General features: G+C 31.7%; 1 protein-coding gene across 4 annotated transcripts in view; it reads right to left on the bottom strand.

Annotated features, from left to right (window-relative positions):
• The window catches only part of ASCC3 (activating signal cointegrator 1 complex subunit 3), a 361,254-nt gene that overhangs the window by 251,548 nt on the left and 97,244 nt on the right, over positions 1-12,462 (bottom strand). For all 4 annotated transcript variants that reach the window (XM_032275177.1, XM_032275179.1, XM_032275178.1 and 1 more), the window contains exons 9-10: positions 6,110-6,310; positions 5,543-5,683 (exon numbers count right to left, since the gene is read on the bottom strand). In XM_032275177.1, the coding sequence (XP_032131068.1) occupies positions 5,543-5,683; positions 6,110-6,310 (342 nt within the window). The remainder of the gene's footprint in view (positions 1-5,542; positions 5,684-6,109; positions 6,311-12,462) is intronic.

Here is a 12,462-nt window from a genome sequence, read left to right as displayed (position 1 = left end):
CAAACACAACAGCAGAGAGAAAACAGATTGAAAATAAAACAAAAAACAAAAACCCAAATCTTGGTGTCCTGTGGGATAATAACAAAAGAGCTAACATTCCTGTCAGCAGAATCTAAAAAGTAAAAGAGAAAACAGGAAAGTTTAAAGAAATAAAGGCTGGAAACTTGCCAAATTTGATATGGGACATAAATCTGCAGATTCAAGAAGCTGAGCAAACACTCCTAGGCACATCATAATAAAACTGCTGGAAACTAAATATAAAGAAAGAATCTTGAATCTTTAAAGAAGTTCAAGAGAAACAACACATTAGCTGTAAAAGAACAATAATTTGAATGGAGTAAATTTCTCTTCAGAAACCTCAGAGGCCAGAAAAAAAGTGGCATACATTTTAAGGGCTGAAAGAAAAGAAGGCCTGGCATGGTAGCTAATGTCTATATTCCCAGCACTTTGGGAGGCTGAGGCAAGAGGATTGCTTGAGCCAGGAGTTTGGGAACAGCCTAGGCAACATGGCCAATACCTCACTGCTACAAAACATAAAGATTAGCCAGATGCGGTGGCATGCACCTGTAGTCTCTGCTGTTCAGAAGTTTGAGAGGAGAGGATCGCTTGAGCGCAGAGGGCTGAGGCTGCAGTGGGACATTATTGTGCCACTGTAGTACAGCCTTGGTGACAGAGTGAGACCTTGTCTCTAAAAAATAAAAAAAAATGAAGAAAGAACTGACAACCCACGAATCTATTTCTGGCAAAAATGTCCTTCAGGAATGGAAGTGAAATAAAGACATCCTCAGATTTTACGCAGAAATGCAGCAAGTGCCAGTAAGAATTGGAATTTGGAGATTATTGGCCCAAGGGTATAATCCAACATGCATGACTATGGCTGCAAAAAAGAGGAGAGAAAACCATGACTTAATTGGTGAAGGGTGCCCAAAATCAGATCTCAGAGCTGGGATTCAGAGCCAGTAAAGCAGCTTGAAATTTAAGTGAAAAGCACAATGCCAGACTGAGAACTAAACAGAACATTTATGGGAATTAAGCATATAACTTACAGATATTCAGATAAAACTGCAACCTGGGCATATATAATATTTGCCCCTATCTCCATCTACCATTTATTCCCACCCTTATCCCATATATTGAAATAACCAATAGACTACATATCATAGGAAAAATCCCTTTGAAAGAAAGGTAGATCAGGGCAGTGTGACATCGAACATTGCCTATGATCTGAGCTCATGCATATATATAGCACCCATGCCCCGTCAACCACACTTGCTGGAGCTTTGATCTAGCAGAGTTATACAAAGAAAATTCAGATTTGCCTTCACAGTTGCTTGGGCCTAAGAGATCTAACAGAATCTCCCTCTATTCTCAACCAAAAAATAAATAAAAACAAAACCTGAAATAACCCATCTCTACTCCCAAAGGCATACAGGTAAATGCCTCCCCCTAAAAGGATGAGCAAGCAAATCTAAAAGAAGAGAACAATTTCAAACTCAGAACAAATGTCTTGCTTTAACACATAGTTGCTGCCAGGACAGGAGAAATCTTTTCTAAAATTTCTGACCAGTGTTTTCGCTGATGTTGAAAGGAACACCGCTCAATGGCAGCACTGAAAAGTACAGTGAATGTTATAAAATAGTAACTCTTCATCAAGGATACATTTAGAGGGAGAAGTTTAAAACCAATGGTAGATACAGAATAGTGAAAAATAAGGTTGGAAAAGTAGATGAGTGTTTTAACCATGACAAATTTATAGTGCTTTTCAAAGTTGCACAAAATTGCTTTTTGGCTGCACACCAAAAAAATATTTGTTGTCTGTACTGATTGTTTCTCCTAACAGTAAATCTTAGAATTACATAGTTCTGTCTTGTAAAAGAAAATTTTACATTGAAACCTCAATAAAATCATAACTACTGCTATACCTGATGGTCCCTAGTAAACCACAAAATATATCACATCCCATATTATACTTAATTTATACAAGATTCTTAACAAACTAGGTAGTTGGACTTAATTCAATAAGCAATAAAGAACCAATGAAAGTTTATGAGCAAGAGAGTAATATGATCAGAACAGCATGGCAAAAAAAATTACAAATGAGATTAATTTACCTTCCTATATTTAAAAAAAGATTAACAATACTGAGAAAGTCAGAAAAAATGACAAGGGGAAATTTTAGATTATATTTAATTTAATCAATGCTGATTATTGGGAAACTTATTTATAAAAATGCATAATAGGGATAATTAAGAAGCTATTAAAAATTATAAAATTGAGGGTGAGGAAAGTAAGAAATTCAAACTCCACATAAAAAGTTGAGTAAGTATGTACGCCCACATTCTTTACATTATTCTCTGCTTTGCTCTATCTACAGCCTAATCTCAAAGGCAGTGACAGCAGAACAGTTTTTAATCTGTAAGAATCTGTGAGATGGGTAGGACAGGGTAAAAAGATTAGAAACTATATAGTTTCAGTTCTATAAAAATTAGCACCTCTAAGTATCAGGAATTAGAGCAAGCACAAGACAGGAGGTTCAATTAATAAATTATTTCTGAGGCCAAGCACATAGTCCCTGCCCTTACACAGTCAAAAAATACTGACAAAGGATACAGGGTCTAGCAAAGTGCAAAAATGGGCAAATGAGTAAAAAATAGATGTTCATAAACCTTTGAAAATACATAAATCTAAGTAGATTCTTTTTTTGTTTTTTTTGGTTTTACTTTCTGCTCCTGTAAAATGGAGATACTAACCAATAGTGTTCTTTTGAAGACTCAGGGAAGTTGTACATATGCATTTAGCATAGTGATTGACTCATAAATTGAATAAATTGAATTCAAATGTTACCTCCCTTGTCTTTTCATAAACATTCTTTCTTTAGCATCAGTAACATAGTTGGATACAGTTCAAGAGCAATTAAAATTTTACTTGAGAGTGATCCAGATTTTAAGACTATGTCAGTCCAAAAGCACAGATTTTGGGCACTAGGTATTATTTTATGAATATCAATGAATGGTGCTATAGGAATCAGGGGAGAAGAAGTAAATACAAGGTTTGAACTGGATTTTAAAGAATGGGCAAGATGTGAACAAATGTCAATAGGTAAAGGAAGATATTAAGAAAAAGGAGAAAATACATGAGGAAACTTGCTAAAAAGCAATAATCACTTAAGAAAACATTACTTGAGCAATGCTATTTTAGAAAAAGCAAAAATGGCCTGGCTATAGTTTATATTGGGAAGCATCTGTGAGAAAAGGTTGGAAATCGGGCTGGAAATATATAATAAAAGGAATCCAATGTCACATATAAGGAGCTTTCTCCTATCATAGTAGTTTTCAAACTGTTTTGACTTTGGGGCTCCTCTGTAATTTTTAAACTATTCAAGTCACAAAGAGCTTTGTCTTTGTGAATTAAGTCTATCAATATTTCTATTTATTTATTTACTTATTTATTGAGATGGAATCTCACCCTGTTTTTTTTCCCTGACTAAAAAATTTGGACTTTATTATTTTTATTATTATTATACTTTAAGTTCTGGGGTACATGTGCAGACCACCCAGATTTAACATCTTGATGTCTCTTGAATGCTGGCTTCCTAGCTTTAGACAGTCATTTTATTACTATGTGCTCACACAGCTTTTCTTTGGTAGGTGTAGAGAGAAAAAGGTCTCTTCTTGTTATAAGGGCACTAATCCCATCATACAGGTCCTCTCCACTTCATGATCTAATCTAAATCCAATTATGTCCCAAATGCCTCACCTCCAAACACTATTACTTGTAGACTGGGACTTCAACATATAAATTATGTTTGGGGGTCAGGGAGATGTTATATAAACATTCAGTCCATATATGTGACCTTATTTGAAAAAAGGGTCTTTGTAGATGTAATTAAGGAAAGGTTGTTAAGATGAGATCATCCTGATTATGGTGGGCCCTAAATCCAATGACCAATATCCTTGAAAAAGGGGAGTGGGGGAAAACATAAGCAGGGGAAAAGGTCACATAAAGACAGAAGCAGAGCTTGGAGTGATGTATCTACAAACCCAAGAATGCCAAAAATTCCCACCAGCCAGCAGAAACTAGGAAGCATAGACCAGATATGCTCTCAAAGCCTCTCGAAGGAATGAACTCTGCTGACACCTTGATCTCAGACTTCTAAACTCCGGTAATATGAGAGAATTAAGACTATTGTTTTAACACACTGTAAACCAAATATAAAATTCTAAGCCCTGCAACCATCTGAATGGATCCTTCCTCTCAGCAAAGACATTCTAAAGTTAACCTGAAAAACTAGATCAGGCCATGATGGGAAGGAAGTGAGGGCAGGACATACCTTATTATACTGTCCTTCCTCTTGGAATTACTGATAGAACAGACTCTTTAAGTATAATAAGAAACATTTACAATCTATTCTCCCTGAATGGATAGGTTTCATCTGCATGATAAAACCTTGGTCTCCACATTCCTTTCTTTAGATAATAACTCTTTCAACCAATTGCCAATCAGAAAATCTTTACATCCACCTATGCTCTGGAAGCCCCCACTTTGAGTTGTCCTGCCCTCCCAGACCAAATCAATGTACATCTTACATATATTGACAGACGTCTCATGTTTCCTTAAAATGTATAAACCGATCACATTGAGCACATGTTGTCAAGACCACCTGAGGTTATGTCACTGGTACAACCTTAACCTTGGCAAAATAAACTTTCAAAATTGATTGAGACCTGTCTCAGATACTTTTGGTTTTTACCACTGAGCTTATGGTATTTTGCTATAGGGGCCCTAGGAAACTAATTCACATTCCAATCACATATTAAATCAGTATTGACTCATCATTTCTAAAGTTCTATTATCTATTTTCCATCAAACTATGAATTCTTCCATAATATCTGGTCATCCACTATTTCATTTTTTAAAAACACAATGAAACTCACCTTACTTACATATTGCTTTTAATAATAGTTATCTAGTTGAAACCTAAATATTTTTTTCTTACTTAGTCATAAAATTCTTGAAGACAGGAACTGTATCTTAGTTGTCTTTGTTGTCATGCATTCATTCATGTCATCTAATATAGTGCCATACACAGTGCATGATTTAATAATAATAACTGTGTATTTGATGAAATAATGAATGGCCAAAAAGCTTTACTATATGTTAAGCCATTCTTATGGAATGGTTTGGGATACTAGTGCAATCATTTTAAGATCTACATAGTTCCCTCCTCTTAAAATTAAACTCTAGTCTTACCTATATCCTCATTCCCTACTATTTTAAAAGAACAGCCTCGGTGCCAATAGACTTGGAATCTAACAATATTCAAGATGCAGTAAGAATCACAAGAATCATAAGGGATATTAGAAAACAAAGTACCAGCAAAAGCTCTTTGTAGTACAGAGATATGGTGTGGTTACAAATAAAAGTTTATTATATTATGTTTGTACTATGTATTCTAGTTATTTAAGATATAATCATTTAATAATTTTCACAATTCCTAAAAAAAAGAATGGTACTAAACAAAAAATCTAGGTAAACAACATACCTGAGTTCGTAAAATTTCACTTTTTGACAACTGCATATCACCAGTCAATTCTTTCACAATGATGCCAAGCGGTTCTAGACGTCTGCTGAAGTAATTTGTCATTTCAGCTGCCAAGGCTTTCATTGGAGCAACATATACAATCTATACCAAAGAACATTAGCTTGATTAATGAGCAAAAACCACAATATCATTTGTCTCACAGTAGCTAAGACAAGTCACAATTTATTGTAAAATATGATTCTAACTACTTCCAGTGAAAAATCTTAATTGATGCATGAAAAGTCTTATCGTTGTGAGATATGTTTGTACCTGTTTAAAGAACAAATAGAATTGGTTTACACAGCTGCATCACTTTGAAAATTGGTTTGGTTTCAAAGCTAAATGTATTTTCATAGTTTCTTACATGGTAATAGAATTTTCATAACACAAATAAGGACTGCCTTAATAGTAATGAAATAAATCAAGCAGTATTACTTATCTGACTTTAAGTACAATATCTTTAAGAATATAGCAAATTTATTTTGTTCCTTAAAATTTAAAAAGCTGTTGTCTGATTTATTTACCTACCTTGAATTCATTCTTTTTGATAACACCTTGTTGAAAATGCTGGCGAATTTCATGCAAGACCGTAAGCATTGCAATATTGGTTTTTCCAGCTCCTGTAGGGGCACAAATCAGCATGTTCTCATTGGTGTTGTAGGCAGTCTCAAACACTATTGACTGGATTCTATTGAGTCTCTTCATTCCTTTAAAAGCCAGCTGTCCAATCTAAAGAAAAAAAAAAGCATCACCCATTATAAATAGTAACAATGTGAAGGACCCACACAAATCATTCATTGCAAACATTTATTTCAGCTGGTTTTTTTTTTAAAGAGACTAATCTGTAGTTTCACAATGTGTGTTTTATTTAAACAGAGGTATATGCAGTTGAGAATAACTGAAAAATATTGTACAATTCTAATATACTTTAAACGGAAACAATAAATTTGGAAAATGTGATTACACTATAGCTAAATTTTAGTATACAATTCTTAAGTAAAAAAAGATGGCAAATTAGTAATGTAAAAAAACAAATTAAATACAGGTATTTTTTGAGTTCATATTCATTGACAGATTTCATGATGAAGTTCTAATTTATCTAGTCTAGATTAAAGATGACTAGACAGCAAACAAGATACTTCTTGAAGATATAAATCAATAGCAAATTCTATTTCATGTGTTTTTTAAAAAACTTTTAAAAAATGCAGCAGTAACAGTAAGAACAAAAGCCATAAACTACACTTATACAGTTTGTACTACAACATTTGCAGGTGTAGAATCTTTGATATTATTTCCTTGTTTAATCCTCAAAACAATTCTATAGTGTAGATACTCTTATTGTGTCCTTTAATCAGAAAGAAACTAAGACACAGAATAGTTAAATAATTTTTTCCTAAAATTTTCCTATAGAAGTCTTAGATGAAAACTAAATGATCTGAGAGTAAACAAAACACTGGTTGGGATTACTGGCAGAAATTTGGAATGGTTTATAGTAATGTCAAAAAAATAAACTTTGAAGCCAAGAATATTACCAGCAAAAAAGAAAGTCATTTCATAATGACAAAAAGGTAAATTAATCAACATGATATAACAGTCCCAAATATTTGTATACCTAATAACAGATCTTTAAAATACATGAGTAAAAACTGAAGACATACAAAGGGAAATAGGCAAAGATTTCAATACAACTCTTCAAAATCTGTACAACAAGGAGGCATGAAAATCAGCAAGGCTACCATAGGCTTGAATGGCACTATAAACCAACTTGACCTGTTGACACTTAATCATCTACAATAGTAGAACACACGTTCTCCTCCACTGCTCTTGGGACATTTAAGTTATATTATATTCTTGATCAAAAGCAAGTCTTAATAAATTGAAAAGGAAGACAGTCATACAAAGCATATTCTCTTGAGTGCAATGGAATTAAATTAGGTATCTTTATTATAAAGATACTTAGAAAATATATAAATATTTGCAACAAAATAGCACAACTCCTAAAATAGCACACTTCTTACCACTGATGAAAGAAGAAATCAAAATAGAAATTAGTAAGTATTCTTAACTGAAAGGAAATAAAGATTTATTATGTCAAAAGTTGTAGAGGCTGCTAAACCAATACTTAGGGAAAATTCTGTAGCAGTAATTACTATATTAAAAAAGAAGATGCCACAAGTTCTCTTTCATATGTGGTACCTGAAAACACTCATCTCATAGAAGTAGAGAGTAGAATAGTGATTACCAGAAGCTACAGAAGACGGGTAAAGAAAAGCATGGAGAATGGTTGGTGAATGAGATCAAAGTTATAGTTAGACAGGATGATTAAGTTCTGTTGTGCTATTACACAGAATACTCTAGCAAATAATAAGGCATATTTCAAGATAGCTAGAAGAAAGAATTTTGAATGTTATCATAAAGAAATAACAAATATTTAAAGTGATGAATATGCTACTTAGCCTCATTTGATCATTCATTATGCAATGTATACATTCATTAAAACATCAAATGGTACCTTTATTTGTCAATTACAAATAAAACTTAAAAAAATTAGCAATTAAAAAAAGAAAAAAAGGTTTTAAAAGAATGACTTTATCTTCTAAAATAAAAAATTAGAAAATCAAAACCAAAGAAGAATAAAGGAAATAATTATAAACATCAATGAAACAGAAAACAGAAAAGAATGATTCTTTGAAATTAATAAAATTGATTAACCTCTGGGCAGACTGATCAGAAAAAAAAGAGAAGATATTAATTATCCATATCAAGAATGAGAAAGGTGGCATCACTACAGATAATATAGAAATGAAAAGAATAATAAGAGAACATTATGAACAACTATACGCCAGTAAACTTGACAACTCAGATGAAATGGACAACATTCTTAAACAACACAAATTCTCAAAGCTCACTCAAAAACAAATACACAACTTAACCCCATATCTATTAAAGAAATTAAGAATAAGGTTAAAATTCTTTCCACAAAGAAAACAAAAAACCTCCAGGGCCAGAGAGATTCTTGAATGAATTTCATCTAAAATTTAAGATGGAAATAGTATCAATACTACATGGAGTTTTAAACTATTTCAAAAAATATATATAAAAGAAATATTCCCCAAATCATTCTATGAAGCTAGCACTATAAAATATAAAAGCCAGGCAAAATAAAATCACAGACTAATACCCCTCAAAGATTAAATTTAAAAATTATAAATGAAATAATAATACATCATAGAAAAACTTCATGGTCATCTTAATAAATGCAGAAAAAGCCTTTTACAAAATGGAGTATCCATTTATTTTTATTATTGAACAATTGTTTATTTTTATTTTTACTTATTTTTTTTTAATCTTAGCAAACCAGAAATAGAAGAAAATCGCTCAACCTGATAGAGGGCATCTATATACAAAAACCTTACAGCTGCTCCCATCATATTAACAGGATAAGATTGAATGTTTTTCTCTAAAACCAGGAATAAGAAGGGTGTTACACTCACTCACCAATTAACATTATATTGGAGGTTCTATCCACTTAACATTGTACTGGAGTGCAAACAGAAAACGGAAAAAAGAAAAATAATAGTCATTAACATAAAAAGGTAGAAAAAAAATCTGTATTTAGAGATGACCTGAGTGTCTATGCAAAAAATCATACGGAATCTACAAAAAAAAAACTCCTAAAGCTAATGTGTGAATTCGGGAAGGCTAAGGATACAAGATAAACAACTAAGAAATTACATTTCTATATACCAGCCATAAAATATCTGAAAGCAAATTTTTTAAACAGTAAAAATAGTACTCTGTTATGAATTCCTTAAGGATAAGTATGAAAAGAGATGGGAAAGATCTGTATACTGAAAACTATACTATTTTGCTAAAAGAAATGAAAGATAAAATTTTTAAGATGTCTTTTTTTTTTTTTTCTTCCAAATTCATCTACGGATTCAATGCAATTCCAATAAAAATCCCACCAGGCTTTCCTATGGAAATTGACAAACTGACTTTAAAATTCATATGGAAAAACACAGGATCTAGAAGGAAGAAAACAATTTTGAAAAAGAGTAACAATGTTAGAGAGCTAAAACTACCTGATGTCAAAAATTATTAAAATACTAGAGAAATCAAAATACCATGATATTTATATAAATATAAACAAATAAATCAAGGAACTGAATAGAGAATCCAGAAATAAATCCACACATATTTGGACAACTGATTTTCAACAAGGGCTGAAAGGCAATGTAAATGACAAAGGTCAGCATTTTGAATAAATGATGCTAGAACAAATGAGTATACACAGGTTAAAAAAATGACTTGAATCCATACTTTGTGTCACATAACAAAGATTAACTCAAAATGAATTACTGACCTAAATGTAAAACCTGAGAGTATAGAACATGTAGAAGAAAATGTGGAAGAAAGTCTTTGTGCATATGACTTATGTCAAGATTTCTTAAATAAAATAAAATAAAATCTATAAACATAACAGTAAATTTGACTTAAGCAAAATGGAAACCTATTATCTTTAAAATACTGTTAAGAAAATAAAAACAGAAGCCACAGAATGGGATAAAAATCTTCACAATACATATATCTGATAAAGTAGTTATATATAGAATATATAAAAAAACAACACAATAACAAAGAAAACAAGAATTTAATTTTAAGAGTAGGTAAAGAATTCAATGATCATTTCACCAAAGAAAATATGTAGATGTCAAATAAGCACATATAAAAATGCTCAACATCATTAGTAATTAGGGAAATAAAAATTAAAATCACCATTATGCACCTATTATAATGACTAACATAAAAACAACTGGCAACAAGTTTAGTAATTTAATTTTTTTAATTGCAAATATTGGTGAGGATGTAGAGAAACTAGAATTCACACACATTGATGGTAGATAAATTAAATGTACAATCACTTTCATGAAACAAGCAAGGTTTTATAAGTTAAAAAAACATGCACCTAACATATCCCTTTGAGGTTCTACCCAAGAGAAAAAGAAGTATATGTACATACAAAAACATCTATATGAATGTTCACAGCAGCTTTACCTGTAACAGCCTAAAACAGGAAAACCACTCAAATGCCCATCAACAGATAAATACATAAACAAAATGTTATATATTCATACTATGGAATACTACACAGCATTAAAAAATAATTAATTATTGAGACATGTAACAACATAGATGAGTTAGACAACATAGACTTATCTATTATATATACACTTACACTTTCATTTGGACAAAAGATATACTCAGAAAAGAACACAGTAGTATCTCCTAGGCCTAGAAACTCTTAGGCAGGTCAATTAAACATCTGAGCATACCAGTGAGATCACTCAGCCTCGGAAGGACAGCACAACACATTTTTCAGGACACTGGGCTTACAGTCAGGGACCTACAGGTTAAGACACTGGCTTTGCTACTATTTGCAATATAACTTTTAAGAAACTTAATATCCCTAAATTCCATTTTCTCATCTGCAAGGTAATAATGCAAGTATGACCTGCAGGTAATTTAAGATCTCTAAATTCAGTTTCCTCATCTGTAAGGTAATACTGCCAAGGTAAAGGTGTTATTTTTATAACACGAGGAAGTTACAAAAATTAATTTAAAAATAGCTAACAATTATAGGGTGCTTACTATGGGCTAAGCATAGGAGTCCTTTACATAAAATATCTTAATTACTTCTATAACCACACTGGACTATTTTATAGATGAGAAAACTGAGACTTGAAAAAGCTTGTTTAAGTTCACACAGCTATAAATGGTAGAGCTGGTATTTGAAGTCATATAGTATAACTTCAGAATTACAGTCTTTAATTAGATAATATTTATAAATCACATACTATAAACCATACGCAGAGATGGTACTTGTTAAATATGTTAAAATAAATGAACAGTAGCTATTATCATTACTGTCATGTCATTTCATTTTTATATGACATTTACTAAAACAGTGCTATGAATGAATGCAGTAATTTCCAGTTTTAAAGACTTAATGACAAGAAACAGAGTATACTATCCTAAACTACAAATCTGATCATGTCACATTCCAGCTTACAAAATGTTCAAAGACTTCTCATTTACTCTTCATTACCATTCAACTTCAAGCTCAAAAGCAATCTCCAGTTCTCTCTAATTCCCTAAACAACTGTTATCTTTACTTCTTTATGCTTCACCATATTTTAGAAGATTTAAGAAAATATCACAGCTAGACATTCAGACAACCCTCTTTATATATTATTATTATGACCCTGAACCACAAATATTGAAATCAGTTCTTTATATGTATTTCTGACCCATTGGATTGAAACTAAGGATTCTGTTTTTTATTAAACTAAGGATTCTGTTTTTTATTACTCTTTGTATTACCCCAGCACCTAATCAATTGCCAGGAACAAAATAGCCCGCTAAATAAATTTTTATTGAATGATTTTATGCTGGCTAATTGCAAAAAGAACTATAATTAAATGAGGGGAAAAGTTTAAAGATATACACTGCATACATAATGTCCTCCAAAGAAATACTAAATTGAATCTAACCAAAATATGTAGCGGTTTAGCAAAAGCCTTATATTCGACTTTCAGTAAAAAACTTATTTCTTTGTTGTTAAAGGTGATAGTTCAAGAGATAAATAAAATATCAAAAGAATATACTAACAAACAAAACCTATTACACATATAGAGGTTTATAGCATTCTAATCAATTCAATAATCACTTACTGATTGTTATACTAAGGAGTTCTGTCAATATAAATATTTGTTTTTAGAACAAAAGTTAGACAATGTTTAAAATGATCCTTAAAATTGACTAGTGGGTTCTGTTGATGTTTTTTGAGACAGCATCTTGCTCTGTTGTCCAGGCTTGAG

The sequence above is a fragment of the Sapajus apella genome, unplaced genomic scaffold, assembly GCF_009761245.1.
Source record: "Sapajus apella isolate SASKATOON/1434 unplaced genomic scaffold, GSC_monkey_1.0 scaffold6, whole genome shotgun sequence".
NCBI classification, from domain to species: domain Eukaryota; kingdom Metazoa; phylum Chordata; class Mammalia; order Primates; family Cebidae; genus Sapajus; species Sapajus apella.
The sequence above is the reverse complement of the archived record's forward strand: the minus strand, read 5'-3'. Positions and strand labels throughout refer to the sequence as shown.